The sequence below is a fragment of the Erinaceus europaeus genome, chromosome 21, assembly GCF_950295315.1.
Source record: "Erinaceus europaeus chromosome 21, mEriEur2.1, whole genome shotgun sequence".
Classification (NCBI taxonomy): domain Eukaryota; kingdom Metazoa; phylum Chordata; class Mammalia; order Eulipotyphla; family Erinaceidae; genus Erinaceus; species Erinaceus europaeus.
The window spans coordinates 25,750,982-25,767,966 of NC_080182.1; the positions used below are offsets into that span (position 1 = coordinate 25,750,982).

The 16,985-nt window shown below is 39.6% G+C and overlaps 1 protein-coding gene across 23 annotated transcripts in view; it reads right to left on the bottom strand.

Moving 5' to 3' along the window:
• Positions 1-16,985, bottom strand: part of LRRFIP2 (LRR binding FLII interacting protein 2) — a 122,704-nt gene that overhangs the window by 89,779 nt on the left and 15,940 nt on the right. For all 23 annotated transcript variants that reach the window (XM_060180583.1, XM_060180597.1, XM_060180578.1 and 20 more), the window contains exon 2: positions 1,155-1,300. In XM_060180583.1, the coding sequence (XP_060036566.1) occupies positions 1,155-1,244 (90 nt within the window). In that variant the 5' untranslated portion in view covers positions 1,245-1,300. The remainder of the gene's footprint in view (positions 1-1,154; positions 1,301-16,985) is intronic.

Consider the following 16,985-nt stretch of genomic DNA (forward strand, 5'->3'; position numbering starts at 1 on the left):
GGCGGTGGCACACCTGTAAGTGCACACATTATAGTGTGCAAGGACCCAGGTCTGAGCCCCTGGTCCCCACCTGCAGGGGGAGAGCTTCACAAGCAGTGAAGCAGGTCTGCGGTGTCTCTGTCTCTCTGCCTCTCCATCTCCCCCACCCCTCTCTCTGGCTATCTCTGTCCAATAAATAAGATAATAAGAAAATAAAAGAATTTGACTTCTCATTTGAAAACTAGCTGAATAGTTTATAAGAGGAAAAACATAACAATGGCTCAGACAACAACAACAACAACAACAAAAGCAAAACTAAGCAATATGTCAAAAGGACTGGTCCTAAATGAGTTAGTAAGAATGACAAAAGGGAAGTGATGAGGGAATAACTGTCTTAAATAAAAAGCTTAATAGTGTACTACTAGCCAATGTTTGTACCAGACCAGCTCATGATTAGTGCTACAGTTACACACAGAGTTAAGAGTCTGCACTAAATTTGGCATCTCACTAAGGAATCACAGCTGTGAGTTACCTTAAATTTCCAATATGCAACAGGAAATGCTACCAGTGATTCACCAGGTGAACGCCCCTTTCCGTTTTTAATTTTTTTTTCCTGAGATGTCAACAAACTGAAACAAAAACTTTCCAGAAACTGTTACTGGCTGAAAGTTATACATAAAAATTCTACCATAGTATTAAAAAAAAAAAAAAGCTTATCTGCTGAATCAGAGCAGATACCAAGCAAAAATGTCTGTCAGGATGAATGCAGTATTCCCTAGGCTACATTAACTGTACCAACAGGAATTTTAGAACAAATGGTAGCAGACCTGGTTGAGCGCACGTTACAAAATTATATCTTTAGCACAGAAATAATCTTTGCATTTCAAATGATGATTGTAAAATTAAATTAATAATTAGGACAAATAACCTTAACTCAAGTAATCCACAAAAATAAAATAAAATAATTAATTTTAAATGAGTTGAATGATACTCAGTTAAAGAAATGGTAACTGTATTTTATATTAATGTGGTATTTTAGAGATCAGATATGACTCTTAGTCATAGCAAGCATTCTGAAACTCGTTCAGTGAGTGACAATGTCTCTCTCACCCCAGCATTCTACAACATTCTTACCAACGTCATTCAGTAATGACAGGGAAGGCTTCTATACACACCTCTCTGGCAATGTTACTTAACGCTTCATCCTCTGCAGAAAAACGATCTTTCACAGGCGTCCTTTTCCGTCCAGAACCAGGAGTTCCCATGCTGTCTTCCTAATAGTCTTCTCGCTGTAAAAAGTGACTTCAATTTGTTTCCAAGTCTGAAATGAACGAAAACAGAGTACTTTAGGATGTTCCTACCTATGCAATTTGAAGACTCATGTGTGAATTTACTTTTACAAAGAAAAGTTATATTTACTTATTTATAAGTTAGTGAACAATGTGTTCTCATTCTTAAATTATTTCAATAAATTTTAGAATATTTAAATTGACACTAATGGCTACCCAGAGCAACCTGTGAGAACAGCAGTTATCAGAAGACTGCAGTCCGTAGAGATTCTACTTGAAATTTTCAGGTTGCTATAGCCACTTCTAAATCTTTTTCCAAATATTTTCTCCCATTCCATAATAAAGAACATTTCATAAAAATCATTCAGTTTTGGGGGTTGGGCGGTGGCGCAGTGGGTTAAGCGCACGTGGCGCAAAGCACGAGGACCGGCATAAGGATCCCGGTTCGAGCCCCCGGCTCCCCACCTGCAGGGGAGTCGCTTCACGGGCGGTGAAGCGGGTCTGCGGGTGTCTATCTTTCTTTCCCCCTCTCTGTCTTCCCCTCCTCTCTCCATTTCTCTCTGTCCTATCCAACAACAAAGCAACGTCAACAATGGCAATGATAACCGCAGCTAGGCTGCAACAACTAGGGCAACAAAAAGGGGGAAAAAATGGCCTCCAGGAGCGGTGGATTCATGGTGCAGGCACCGAGCCCAGCAATAACCCTGGAGGAAAAAAAAAAATCATTCAGTTTTAAGCTCTAAGAGAACATATTCAAGGAATTTTCACATGGTTAACTAACTAGCTTTGTTTTGTTTTTCAGTGTGATTTAGGGAACAGTTCCAACTAAAGCATTATTATATAGAATAACAAGTAGAGATTTAGTATTCTACAATGAACAGTAACCAATACTGCCCATGAGACAAATACCTAAGCACCTGCTTTGCCAGGTACTATAGGAGGTACCCAAGAGACAATGATGAACAAAACTGATGTAGGTCAATGATTGAGACTACATCTATGGGCCTGCTGCTGTTGTTACTGCTATGAAATAGTTCTATGTTTACAAAACAGAAGAAAAATTAGTCTGTTGGGATTACATAACAGCAATGATAAAGATCACCTAAACTAACAGGTAACATATCTGAAATTAAAGATTCTTACGAGAATACATCTCAGATTATGTAAATTCCCTCTCCACACACAAATTCCTGTGAATTACAACTCCTTTAGCTAAATAACCATTCACTTGAAATTTTTTCCCCTAGCTTTAATAAAATCATTTTACTGTGAGTCAGGAAGGAATTGTTAAATTTGTCTTCATAGAGTTAACTATATTAAAACTACAAGTGGGGGGCTGGACAGTGGCGCAGTGGACTGTGGACTGGCTAGTGGGTTAAGTGTACATGGCAAGAAATGCAAGGACTGGCATAAGGATCCCAGTTTGAGCCCGGGCTCCCCACCTGCAGAGGGGTCGCTTCATGGGTGGTGAATCAGATCTGCAGTTGTCTATCTCCCCCCACCCACCGCCATCTTCCCCTACTCTCTCGATTTCTCTCTGTCCTATCCAACAACAACAGTATGGCAACAATAACAATAACATCAACAATAAGGGCAACAAAATGGGAAAAATGGCCTCCAGAAGCAGTGGATTTGTAGAGCAGCACAGAGCCCCAGCAATAACCCTGGAGGCAAAAAAAAAAAAAAAAAAAAAACTACAAGTGACTTTAGTTTATTGGAATTTACTTGATACAGGCAAAATAAAACAAGACCACTCCATTAACTCACTCTTCAAAAACGTTTTCCCTGATAAAAGTCAGAATATTCCCATCTTATCTGACATCATCACTTATTCCCACAGAGCTGGCTTGTTATTTATCAGTAAGAATGAAGCTTGATAACAGCTTGTTACTCTGCCATAAAGAATATGTCCTGATGTGATAAGAAAAGGAATTATTTAAATGTAAACCCCCCCAAACAAAAAGTATGTTTGAAAGCAGCAGCTAATAAATCCCGAACACTTGAAAAGCAAGGAGGGGTTTACACAAAAGTTTCCTGTCATCCTCAGAGTAATTTTTACAGATCTTTTAAGTAAGAGTAACCATCGATAAGTCACCTGCTTTTAAAAAAAAAAAAAAAAAAAAGGTAGTCTGGCAGAAGCACAGCAGGTTAAGCACAGGTGGTGCAAAGCTCAAGGACTGGCGTTAAGGATCCTGGTGTGAGCCCCCAGCTCCCCACCTGCAGGGGAGTCGCTTCTCTCTATCCTATCTAACAATGACGACATCAGTAACAACAACAACTACAAGAACAATAAAAAAACAAGGGCAACAGAAGGGAAAATAATTTTTTTTTTCCCTCCTCCAGGGTTATTGCTGGGCTCTGTGCCTGCACCATGAATCCACCGCTCCTGGAGGCCATTTTTCCCCCCTTTTGTTGCCCTTGTTGTAGCTTCGTTGTGGTTATTATTATTGCCCTTGTTGACACAATTCGTTGTTGGATAGGACAGAGAGAAATGGAGAGAGGAGGGGAAGACAGAGAAGGGGAGAGAAAGATAGACACCTGCAGACCTGCTTCACCGCCTGTGAAGCGACTCCCCTGCAGGTGGGGAGCCGGAGGCTCGAACCGGGATCCTTACGCCGGTCCCTGCGCTTTGCGCCACATGCGCTTAACCCACTGCGCTACCGCCCGACCCCCCGGGAAAATAAATTTTTTAAAAAAGCAGAAAGCAATACAAGGTCTTTTCAAATTAGAGAGACAATTCAGCTGCTGCACTATGGTAATCATCCAGTATTTGTTCTCTAGCCAGCTTTTCAAGAACATGATTAAAGACATTTCATAGAAGAAGAAACAAAAATGTGGGCATTTCCTAATTCCACACACACAAAAATAATCAGTTCTGAGCAGAACTCTATCAACAGTTCAGTAATGGTTTGTGTTTTTGTCTGTTAGGGAAAACTAGATTAAGGGTATTTTTTCCCCTTCCTGAATCTCTAATATTTTAATAGTATTGGGGTAAAGAGGGATACATTATATTAAAAAAAAAGCCCAAGGCTAAAGATATAAAATAATCAAAATCCGGGAGCTGGGGCATTTCATATAGCAGTGGACTCTGAAGCACGAAGTTCAAGCCTCAGTAGCACATGTAACCAGAGTGGTCTGGTTCTCTTTTTCTCTCGTGACTAAATAAAGTAAATTCTTTTTGAAAATAAAAAAATAATCTCAAAGTAGATCACACCCAAATTTGGCACAACATGCTACACAGCTAAGACGTATCTTCTGAAGCCACTACTGTGGCACTTTTTTTTTTTTAAGCTTCAATGCAATGGGGGCCAGACTCAAACCAGGGTCGACCACATGAGAAAGCAACACACTGATTTTTTCCAGCAACCTTTTGGTTGGCACTCTTTTGGATACTCTTATTTCTCTCCTTTCCTCATTTCTCCTTCTTTCTCAACCAAGACTGCTTTGGACCTCCCTTATATTAATCCTAGCACACAGATTAATATAAGGTATTGTCTTTTTTTAAACATGCCTGAAGACAAATCCCCACTCCTTCCAGGCTAGCCAGCCTTCAGAGGAAAAAAGAGCAGCAAAAGGGGCAGTCACACAGGAGAAGCAGGAAACAGAAACAACCTAAGTGTCCTTCTCATCTCATCTCAGAGGGCTCCTAGATACTTATCTCACTGGCCAGGTCCAGTCACCTTCAGCTACACATGGGTCAGATCAATCATTACTTATTTCAAAAACAGAATGTTGTTGAATTATATTATTTGTATTATGTTGGAAGACAGCCTCACTAATGTTATGAAAATTAAAGGTTTTCAGCTCCTATACAATCTAACTTCTGTTAACTCCAGAAGAGCCTGTATTACTGATCGATGAAAACCTTAAAAGAAAAAAGGTGCCTAACACAACGAATAGGAAACTGCTTCGCAAGAAAATGGTAAGAACAAAACAAAACAAAAAATGTAGATTCAAAGGTGACCACTAACAAACGTTTCGCTTTCTGATTCTGAAGAACACGTCTGCAAGTTGCTACCCCTAAGACATTTCTTCAAGAACACTTTTTTCTTTGGGCACCGTGTTGATCTCTTCCAGCTTTTCTTCAGGGTCCAAAAGTCAAATTTGTCCCCATTAGGAGGCTAATGATTTATAGCACAATTGTCAGCAGATGGACTTCATTTCCCAGCTCCTTATCATGGGTGTCTACAAAATACTCTCTTGCCCCAATTTAGTACCTCACCCCACCACTACCACCACCACCACTGAGACCCCCTCTTCCGTTCCTCCCCTAGTACAGTTCCTTGTGTTGGCGTAGTACTACCCAGCTCCCAGTCCAGATTTCACCCTGTGTTCTCCCTTTCTAACTCAGACAATAACAAGATGGCCTACATTATTGTCATGTACTTGATACAGACAATGTCAGGCTCCTTTTCTCCAGATGGCTTTGTCATTAGGTGTTTGTATATCTAAGGGAAAGAAAGGAAGTACCTTCAGGATGTTGTGGAGTATAAACCTTCCAAAATAGACAGATACTCAGTAAGGCTTTCTTTTTTCCGGTGACATTCTCATCTAATACACTGCTGAAAAATGGGCATTTTGCCACACTAAGTGGCACTTCAATCATGGCATTGTTCACATTTGTGAGAACAAAATGCACATAAAATATCAGCATGTCAGTCTAAATATAGCAGCACATGTAGGTAGTTCATCTGGATCCTTCATAACGGCCACAGTCCCCTTACTGCATTGTGGAAAACTCAAAATATGGACTGGAAACAGAATTGTCATTACAGTCAAGATTACGCTGCACAATAAAACACTTAGTAGTTATTCATAATCAAATCCTTGCTATCTGGAAAGACACCTGAACTAAAAGCAAAGACTTAGTGTGATACTGGATGAAATTTAAGTGGTCCAGGAGGTGGAGCAGTAGATAAAGCATTAGACTCTCAAGCATGAGGTCCTGAGTTCAACCCCAGGCAGCACATGTACCAGAGTGAAGTCTGGTTCTTTCTCTCTCTCCTCCCACCTTTCTAATGAATAAATAAGTAAATCTTTAAAAAAAATCTAAAGTGGAAGGGCCTGAGTCCAAATGATTATACCATCAGCTGCCAGGTGTCCTCCTGACCGCTTATGCCTTGGTCATTAGAACAGAAACAGCTGTTCTACCAATCTTATATGAGCTTCTGTGAGTTAAGATAAATGCCAGCACAATACACTGTTATACAGATCATGAATTTTTCAAGCATCTTGAATTAACTATCCTTTTGTATCATTTATGAAACTGACAAAAGAGTAACTCATGACTTTATATACAATGCCATACTTTTTTCTTTTTTTTTCACTTATTACTTGTTAACATGAGAGAGAAGAGAGAGAACGAGGGCATCACTCTGGTCCATGTGATATGGGAGAAAGAACTCTGGATCGCAAGCTTTAAAGTGCAAAATTCTAACCATTCCACCACCTCCTGAGTAGTTACAATGTCATACTTTTTTTTCCCTTTTTTTTTGACACCCGCAGACCTTCTTCACCACCTGTGAAGCGACTCCCCTGAAGGTGGGGAGCCAGGGGCTCAAACCGGGATCCTTACACCAGTCCTTGCACTTTGTGCCACATACAATGTCATGCTTTTAACTAACCAAAATACCCTCAGATTACTCCCTCCAGCATAAATGCTGTGATATTACTGGCCATGCTAAGAAAGATGTAAGCTGGGGGTGGGGAGGGGGTGTTGACTGTACCTTGTGCATACAAAATTCTAGCTCCCTTACTGACTTTGCTATTTTTCTTTGGGGGGGGTGGGGTGGGAGATAAAAAAACACTACAGCACCATTCTAGCGTCTATGGAGCTTCCCAGCTCTACCCATGGTGCTCAAGTGTGGGGCTCACACCTGGTAAGACACAAGCTCTACTAGGTGAGCTAACCCCCCACCTCATGCTCAAGAGTTTTGCTTGTAGCATGAAACCATCTAGAAAAAATAAAAACGTCTTTCACTGGAATCATTCTACATTTTAATTTTTTAATTAAATTTCTTTATTGGGCAATCAATGTTTTTCAGTCAAAAGTAAATACAACAGTTTGTACATGCATGACATTTCTTAGTGTTCCACATTAACAATACAACCTCCACTAGGACCTCTGTCATCCTTCTCTAGGAAAAAAAATTAAAAATTAAGGTGCTTATAGAATTCAAATCTGTTTGTGAAAAACCAATGAACAAAAAAATATTAAAAGTGCTAGTTTACTTATAGAATACAATGGACTTAGAAAGAAAACAGAAGATGGGATCACTACATGGTACACTTAAGAGCAGTGTATACCTGTGTAACTTTTAGATGAGAAGGACCTCTAGAAAATACAACCAATGATGTGCATGCCAAAATATTTCAGGTAAAAATGCACTGCTGTTGACTACTCATGTTGACCTGTGCCCTTCATCTGCACATAAAGATGGAACAATGGATATCGGAATAAACAAAGGCATAGTTAGGTAGTAAAGTACAGCAGAATGCTGGTAGCAGAACTCAGGAAGCAGATGAAGAACTTTTAACTCACATTAGAACTCTTTTAACTTTTCTGTATGTTTGAAATTTTTCATAATAAAGGGTTAGGGGAGAATTAACTGATTGAAGAAGATAGGTGATTACATTTAAAATTAAAAAAAAGATATATACTTGGAAAACTACAATAGAAATCTAGATTTGGAGAGAAAAGGGAGAAGTAACAACAGTATAGAAGAATTCAATAGCTATAAATAAATTGGAAAGATTATGAACAAATAGGCCCAAATTCCTGGACTAGAAGAGGGGAAACGGAGGACAGTAAAGAGTAACAAAATGGGTGAACAGAGGGGAGAGGTAAGGAGAGAAGAGAGGACGAGAAAAAGAAAGGATGGAATGAATTACAGTTAAGAACATTAATCCTACAAACAACTATTGATAGATGATACCATTACATAAAACAAATCACTAATACGATCTATAGAATATTAGAATAAAGATGACTAGAAGTTGAGGGGAAAAAAGTCACTAAATACATGCAGCAAAGCTGAGGTCAGGCTGAGCAGAAGAGAAAAAGGTGTATTTAGGGGCCAGGAGATGGCTCACCTGGTAGAGAAAACACACTACTATGCATGAGGACTTTGGTTCGAGTCCCTAGTCACCACATAGGAGCGCCACACAATGGGGAAGTTTTATGAGCAGTAAATCAATGTTGTGGTGTCTTCTCCTCTTCTTTCTCTCCCCATCTCTCTCTCACCTCTCCTCTCTGCTTATCACTTGCTATCTGAAAATATATACACACTGATACACATACATCTATCTCCACTATCTATCCACTGGGAACTGTGCAGGAACAAAATCCCAGGAAAACCTTAGTGGCAAAGAAAAGGCATATACTAGGGGTCGAGAGGTAATGCACCGGGTTAAGCGTACATAGTGTGAAGCCCAAGGACCAGCATAAGGATCTGGGTTCAAGCCCCTGGCTCCCCACCTACAGGGCGATTGCTTCACAAGCAGTGAAGCAGGTCTGCAGGTGTCTATCTTTCTCTCTCCCTCACTGTCTTCCCCTCCTCTCTGGATTTCTCACTGTCCTATCCAACAATAACAGCAACAACAATGGGGAAAAATGGCCTCCAGGAGCAATGGATTCAACCGAGACCCAGCGATAACCCTGGAGGCAAGAATAAAAAAGAAAAAAGAAAAAGAAATAGAAAAGGGATATTCTAAACTAATTAAACCTCAGAAAAACATTAGAACTTCTAGTGGTTAACTTCAACTATATTTTATAAAATATGGCGCCTGCAAAAGACGAGTGAGAACTTCTGTGACCAACTACACCAGTTCTAAAACCTGCTGGAATACTTTAAATTTACTTTATTTTATTCTTCTGTTCTCAACACATTCTAATCCCATATGCCCACCAAACTTGATTATCTTTTCATTTCCTCTTTTTACAAGATGACATGCCCGTCACTGTACTTCCTTCCTTTCAGCAATGTTATTCAGTAAATAAACTCTCTAGGCTGTGTGTTTGATATGATCACTATTTCATCAACTGTACAGAACTCAAATTAGAAGATATAATTTTAGTAACAAGAACATTCTCAATGTGTCTTAAGAAGTAAATCTCTAAAGTATCTCAGGAAAATCAATTCTAGGAGACTGGGAGATAGCTCACCCAGTAGAGTACACACTTCACATGCTCAAGAACCAGGTTCAAGTCCAAAAAATCACATAGGAGCACCAGGCAAGACACCAGAGAAGCTTCAGGAATGAAGATGCAGTTGCAAGGTGTCTCTCCCCCCTCTTTCCTTGTTTCTCACTCCACTTCTGTCTCTAACAAATTAAAAGGAAAAATATTGTCTGACAGGAAGAGTGAAATCACACACCTGTGGTGTGTGTGAGTGTGTGAGTGAGTGTGTGTGTGTGTGTGTGTGTGTGTGTGTGTGTGTGTGTGTGTAACAAAGCATTATAGAAAGGTATGGGTATATATTCAGAGAATGAAAGACAGGGAGAGGGGGCATACATTCAGAGGATGAAAGACAGGGACAGGGGGTCAGGCAGTGATGCACTGGGTTAAGCACACAGAGTACAAAATGCAAGGGCCCACACAAGGATTTCATTTCAAGCCCTCGGCTCCCCACCTGCAGGGAGATTGGTTCACAAGTGGTGAATCAGGTCTGCAGGTGTCTCTCCACCTCTCTCCCTTTCTAGTGCCCCCACCCCCAATTTCTCTCTGTCTTATCCAATAGAGAGAGAGAGAGAGAAATGGCTTCTAGGAACAGTGGATTCGTAGTACTGGCACCAAGCCCCAGCGATAACCTGGAGGAAACAAAAAATGCAGGGAGAGAGAAAACTATATATTGCTGAGGATAGGTGGAACTTAAAACACAGAATAGAAGAAAGGAAAAGAACAGAAGCACTTGGGTAAACAGCAGAAGTCCAAATGTCAAAGAACAAAGAATAAAACCAGAAAAAAAGAATGAGGGAGTGCAGTCGGGAGGTTGCGCAGCAAGTTAAGAGCATGTGGTATGATGCCCAAGGAATGGCCTAAGGATCTCAGTTCGAGCCCCTAGCTCCCCAACTCCAAGGGAGTCGCTTCACAAGCAGTGAAGCAGGTCTGCAGATGTCTATCTTTCTCTTCCCCTCTGTCTTTCCCTACTTTCTCCATTTCTCTCTGTCCTAACAATGAAGACATCAATAACAACAACAATAATAACTACAACAACAATAAAAAACAAGGACAACAAAAGGGTAAATAAATATAAGAAAAGAAAAAAAATGAAGGAGACAAGGGAAAACATTCAGTAAGGACATGAATTTTTATGTAACCAGTATGAAGATTCTAAACTTAAATTTTATAAAATAAAATACAGTGCATATTTCTTTTTCTTTTCTTTTAAATATTTTAATTTATTATTTATTGGCTAGAGAGAGAGAGAAATCGAGAGGGAGGGGGTAAGCAGAGAGGAAAGGAGAGAAGGAGAGACACCTGTATCTGCTCACAAAGCCTTCCTTCCCCCTGGAGGTAGGGATCAGGAGCTTGAACCTGGCCCTTGCATATCCCAACACTCCTGCCCAGCTTGGTGTGCCACCACATGACCCTTATGTTCTTTTTCAACAAGTATCTACTGAGACTTTGCAAAGCAAAATGTACACTAAATTTTTGCCTTGTAAATAGATAAAAGAATGCAATGTGAAAATAAAATTGTAATGAAGTCAGCGAGGGCCAGGAGACAGCTCACCTGACTAGACAGGGGGTTCTGAATTTGAGCTCTGGTACCACCTAGGAGGACACAGAAGACACCAAGGGAGCTCCATGAATGGTGAGATGCTGCTACAGTCTCCCCTACCCACCCACCATCAAATAAAAAAGCAGTGGAAAATTGGGCTGGGGTGGGGGGCACTCAGCAGTATTAAAATAACAACAAATCTTTTATTTTTCATCAAAAGTACTTTGTTTCTACACACCTTTCTCACTTTATGTTTGTTTTGTAAATAAATGTTTTATTCATTATAAATGAAGAATGAAAGAGAGAGAGAGAGAGAGAGAGTAAGCAGAGTACTATTTTAGCACATGTTGCACCAGAGACTGAATCAGGAACCTCAGATATACAAATCTGACATTCAAAAGTGTCAATATTCTATTATGAGAAAATAAACTTACCCATTTGTTCATTTGTTGCTTTGTGTGATGTCATATCTGAGAAAGCACTGTCTGTCCCAATATTATAAAGACTGACTTACTGTTAAATTTCTTCTAAGAGTTTCTCTTCTCATTTTTGGTTCTATAAATATTTTGAGTTAGTTTTTGTGTATGGTGCAAGCAGGGTTTCCAAGTCCATTCTTTTGCAATATCGATACCTACTTGTACTAATACCATTTGATAAAAACTAGTCTTGAACAGATCAATAGCATAGTGGTTTAAGCAACAGATGTTTTATATCTGACACTCTGAGCTCTCAGCTTCAATTCCTAGCACTACCATAAGCCAGAGCTGAGTAATGTTAGGGGACAAGGAAATATTCTTCTTTCTCTCACTATATGGTCTTGGAATCCTTGTCAAAAAGCAGCTGACAGGGACCGATGAGGTGGTTCCTAGTAGTCTGATTTCTTTAAGTGCATAAAGCTCCGAGCTCTATCATTTCCCAGCACCATGAGAGCAAGAAGGAGAACTCTAGATTGATGGTGTGGTGCACTGCTTTCTCTCAAAAAGAAAAAAAAAAAAAATCAGCCAGGGAGGTGGCTTAGGGATAAAGTCCATACATGTAACCCTCAGTTCTATCTCTTACTCTGCTTTAAAAAAAAAAAAAAAAATCAACTGACTCATAGCCTTGTTCATGGCAGTGCTATCTTTAAGAGCCAAAATTTGTAAACAACCCAAGTGTCCAACAAAAGATGAATGTTTATAGTAGTTGTGACCTATCTATGCAACGGACTACTACACAGCTGTAAGAAATGATAGCATTTTCTCCTTTGCTACAACATGGATGGAACAAGAGGAAATCTTGTTGAGTGAAATAAGCCAGGAGGAGAAGGACAATACAGAGTATTGTCTTCACTGAACTACCGTCTATTACAGCAGATTCAGGAACTCAGAAAGGAGAAGAGGAGAACCAAGAAGGGGGTAGGGGAGAGCCTACATCACAATGGAAGGGCAAGATGACAGTTTGGGTGGAGAGCAATGTGGAAATGTACCTTTCTTACAACAAAAGCCCTGTAAATCAACATTTCCTCAGTAAAGTGATACTAGGGATGAAAAAAAATAGGGCAAAAATTTTTAATTAAAAATCCATTGACAAAAAAAAAAAGAGTTTACTACTGAATTCTTGATTCTGTTCCTCTGACTCGTATATGCATCCTTAGTATAGTACTATACCACCTTACTTACTATCACTTTGTGGTAGATTTTAAAATTGGGAAGAGTGAGTCCTCCAGCTTTTTTAAGAGATCAGTGTATGTATGTATGTGTGTATTTTAATGAGAGTCATACAGAGAAAGACAGAGCACTGCTCAAGTCTAGTTTATGGTGGTACTAGATAATGAAGCCGGGACCCCGGGGTCTCAGGAATGAGAGAGAACACAATGCTCTCACTTAAAGTTGACTTCCCCCAGCCAAGGTCCTCCCTGCAGGTGGGGAGCCCCGGGCTTGAACTGAAATCGTTGTGTGGGTCCTTACATTTCGTACTCTGTGTGCTTAACCCAGTGCACCACTGCCCGACCCCCTCTCCCTTTCTTGAGCATTACATTACATATTGTTGTTAATCACGTTGCAATTATGGGGTTATTTTCACAGTATGGAATAAGTGTGAAAGAATGATCAGCTTTGAAATCCTAGTACTTAGTTACTGAAGGAGTTTGGGCTGGGAATCCATGTAGTCATCATAACAACTGCAAAGACTATAAAAATCTATGTTGGTCATCTCTGGTAAAGTTACTATCATCCAACAGATTTCACAGTAAACATCACTGCTGTGAGATAATGCAATTCTAAGCAAATGGAAAACATACTGAAAATTTAAAATAGAATGAGCATCCACTGATAAACTTGAAAATGCTATTTTAAAATGATAGGCTAGGAGTAAGCTCTGTGGAAGAGTGCGTATTTCCTCATGTATGAGGCTATGGCTTTGATCTCCACCAAATCTGACAAATTGAAAGATCCAAATTAGAACAAAGTAGCAGTTACTAATGTCCACTGAGGTTCTAGAGAAGAAAAATCAATTTTTAATATTTTATTTTCAGGGGAAAAAATTCTGGAATTTGGAGGTCTCCAGGAATGACAATCTGATTCCTTCTACTCATGTTGTTCACTCATGAAGGAAAAGTACTAACATTAAGTATTTCTATTGCACAATGGAAAAAGTTAACAGTGTAGCTGCCCTGAGCCACAATCAGGTTGCGTAGCTTAATTCTGTCCTACAGATAATGGGAAAAGTAGTGGCCAGAAATGGTAAGCAAGATGTCAGTCTGATCCATAAAAAGAAGAAGTCACGATGAGGAGACAGCATAATGGTTCTGCAAAAGACTTTCCTGTCTGAGGCTCTGACATCCCAGGTTCAATCCCCAACACTACCTTTAACCAGAGCTGAGCAGCACTCTGGTGTATTGCTCTCATTAAAATAAATTTAAAATGTTAAAAAAAAAAAAAAGAGGAGGAGGAAGAAAGTATATTTTCTGACCATGAAGTGGTAAGGTAGGACATCAAGTCCCCCTAAAAAAATTATATCTAGAATATGGATATAAACAGTATGCTCCTGAATAATGCCTGTGTCACTGAATAAATCAAAACAGAAAAAAAAATCAAAACAGAACTTAAAATTGCTTAGACCTTCTTCACCTCACCTTGGGTGGAGCATGAAGAAATCATGTTAAGTGAGATAAGCCAGAAAGAAAAGGATGAAGTTGGGATGATCTTCCTCAGGGCCAGAACTTGAACAGAAGGGGAACACAAAGTAAAAGTTGGACTGGTGGTGTACTGCACCAAAGCAAGGAACTCTGGGAAAGGAGGGCAGAGAGCAGGTGGGGGGAGGAGGCCTTTAGGTCCTGGCACACAAAGATGGACCTAATTTGGGAGAGTGTTTTGAAGACAACTGGGTGAGACGAGAAAATGTACCCATGTTCCAACAATAGTACTGTTAAAACCATTACCCTAAAAAAAATTTTTTTAATTAAAAAAAATTACTTGGAGAACAATGAAAATGAAGAGACAAAGTACTAGACTGTGGAATGTTGCAAAAGCTGTCCTAAGAGAAAAGTTCATAGCAATACAGGCCCACATTAGCAAACAGCAAAGCTCTCAGGTAAGCTGTTTAACATTACAACTGAGTCAACTAGGAAAGGTGCAACAAAAACAAAACAAAATGTCAACAGAAGGAAGGAAATAGTCAAATTCAGAGCAAAAATTAATTAAATAGAAACCAGAAAGACTATCCAAAAGACTAATGAAACTAAGCACTGATTAATCAAAAGGATAAATAAAACAGATAAACCAATGGCTAGACTCACAAAAAGAAGAGAAAGCTATGATAAAAACAATCAGGAACGAGAGAGATGAAATTACAACTGACCCAGCCATGGTATCACCTCCTCAGTCAATAATTAGGATTCACCTGCATATCAAATTTCAGGCTCAGGAAAAAAACAAACACACACACACACACACACACACACACACACACACAAACACTAGCATAGCCACAGGCCCTTTGGAATATAACTAAAATATGCCTACTAGCTATCTATAAAATGGAGACACCCCCCAACTCTTCATCTGCACTACTCCAGCCTTTAGGCCCATGATTGGTCAACAATTTGTTTGGCTTTGTATGTTAACTCTCTTCAACCACCAGGTTCCAGATGCTAGCATGATGCCAACCAGACTTCCCTAGACAGACAACCCCACCAATGTGTCCTGGAGCTCCGATTCCCCAGAGTCCTTCCCCACTAGGGAAAGTGAAAGACAGGCTGGGAGTATGGATCGACCTGTCAACACCCATGTTCATCGGGGAAGCAGTTACAGAAGCCAGACCTTCACCCTTCTGCATCCCACAATGACCTTGGGTCCATACTCCAGAGGGTTAAAGAATACAAAAGCTATCAGGGAGGGGATGGGATACAGAGTTCTGGTGGTGGGAATTGTGTGAAGTTGTACCCATCTTATCCTATGGTTTAGTCAATATTTCCTTTTTATAAATAAAAAATTAAATTTAAAAAAATTACAACTGGAGATAAGGAGACACATGAATATTGTGAGTATCTCTATGGGAATAAATTAGACAATCTAGATAAGATGGATGTATTCCTAGAATCATACTGTCTGCCAAGATTAACTCAAAAGGAACTAGATAGCTTGAACAGGCCAATCATTAGTACAGAAATAGAATTAGTAATAAAAAATGTTCCCAAGAATAAAAGCCCTGGTCAAGAGAGCTTTACTAACAAATTCTTTAAGACTTTCAAAGAAGGGAGTCAGGCAGTAACACAGTGGGTTAAGTGCATGTGGCGTGAAGTGCAAGGAGTAAGGATTCCGGTTTGAGTCCCCGGCTCCCCAGCTGCAGGGAGGTTGCTTCACAGGCGGTGAAGCAGGTCTGCAGGTGTCTGTCTTTCTCTCCCCCTCTCTGTCTTCCCCTCCCCTCTCCATTTCTCTCTGTCCTATCTAACAATGATGACATCAATAACAACAAAAATAACTACAACAACAATAAAAAAGGGCAACAAAAGGGAAAATAAATAAATATTTTTTTTAAAAAAGACTTTCAAAAGAAGAACACTGATGATACTCAAACTCTTCCGGAAAATTCAAGAGTGGCAATCATTCCCAAACACATTCTATGTGGTTAAAAACTACTCTGATCCCCAAAGCAGGAAAGGACTCTACCAAAAAAGAAAACTATAGATGAACAAAGATGGAAAAGATTCTCAACAAAATGGATGGAAAGATTCTCAACAAAATGTTAGCAAATCAAACCCAACAACATATCAAGAGAATAATTCATCAGGACCAACCAGGATTTATCCCTGGGAAGCAGGCATGGCTCAACAAGCTCAAGTCAATCAGTGTATTTCACCATATCAACAAAAAGAAAAAGAAAAATTGCATGGTCATATCCATAGATGCTGAAAAAATCCAACATCCATTTATGATAAAGATCCTTTGGAAATTGGGACTAGAAAGGCAATTCCTCAACAAAATAAAGGCCATTTATGACAAACCCACAGCTAACATAAATTTTCATTTTTCTAACATAAATTGTCAATGAGGAAATGCTGAAAGCCTTCCCCCTAAAATAGGGAACTAGACAAGGATGCCCACTATCTCCACTATTACTCAACACTGTCTTATAGGTTCTCACCACTGCAATCACAGAAGAAAGAGATATCAAAGGCATACATGTCCAACAGAAAGAAGTCAAATGATCAGTATTTGCTGCTGATATGGTAATATACCTAATTACTTCAAAATACTACTGAAATAATAATTCAGTAAAGTAGCAGGGTACAAAATCAATATACACAAATCTCTGGCACTTCTGTAACCAAAGGAGAAGAAGTCAGAGAAGGAAATAAAGGATGCGATCCAATTTACAATAAACCCAAAAGATTAGAGGGTGGAAAAAAAAAAAGAGGCCCCTGGGTTGGATCTCACTAAGGAAGTGAAGGACCTTTACAGGAAAAAGTAGGACATTGTTAATAGAAATAGAGAAGGACACACAGAAATGGAAGAACATT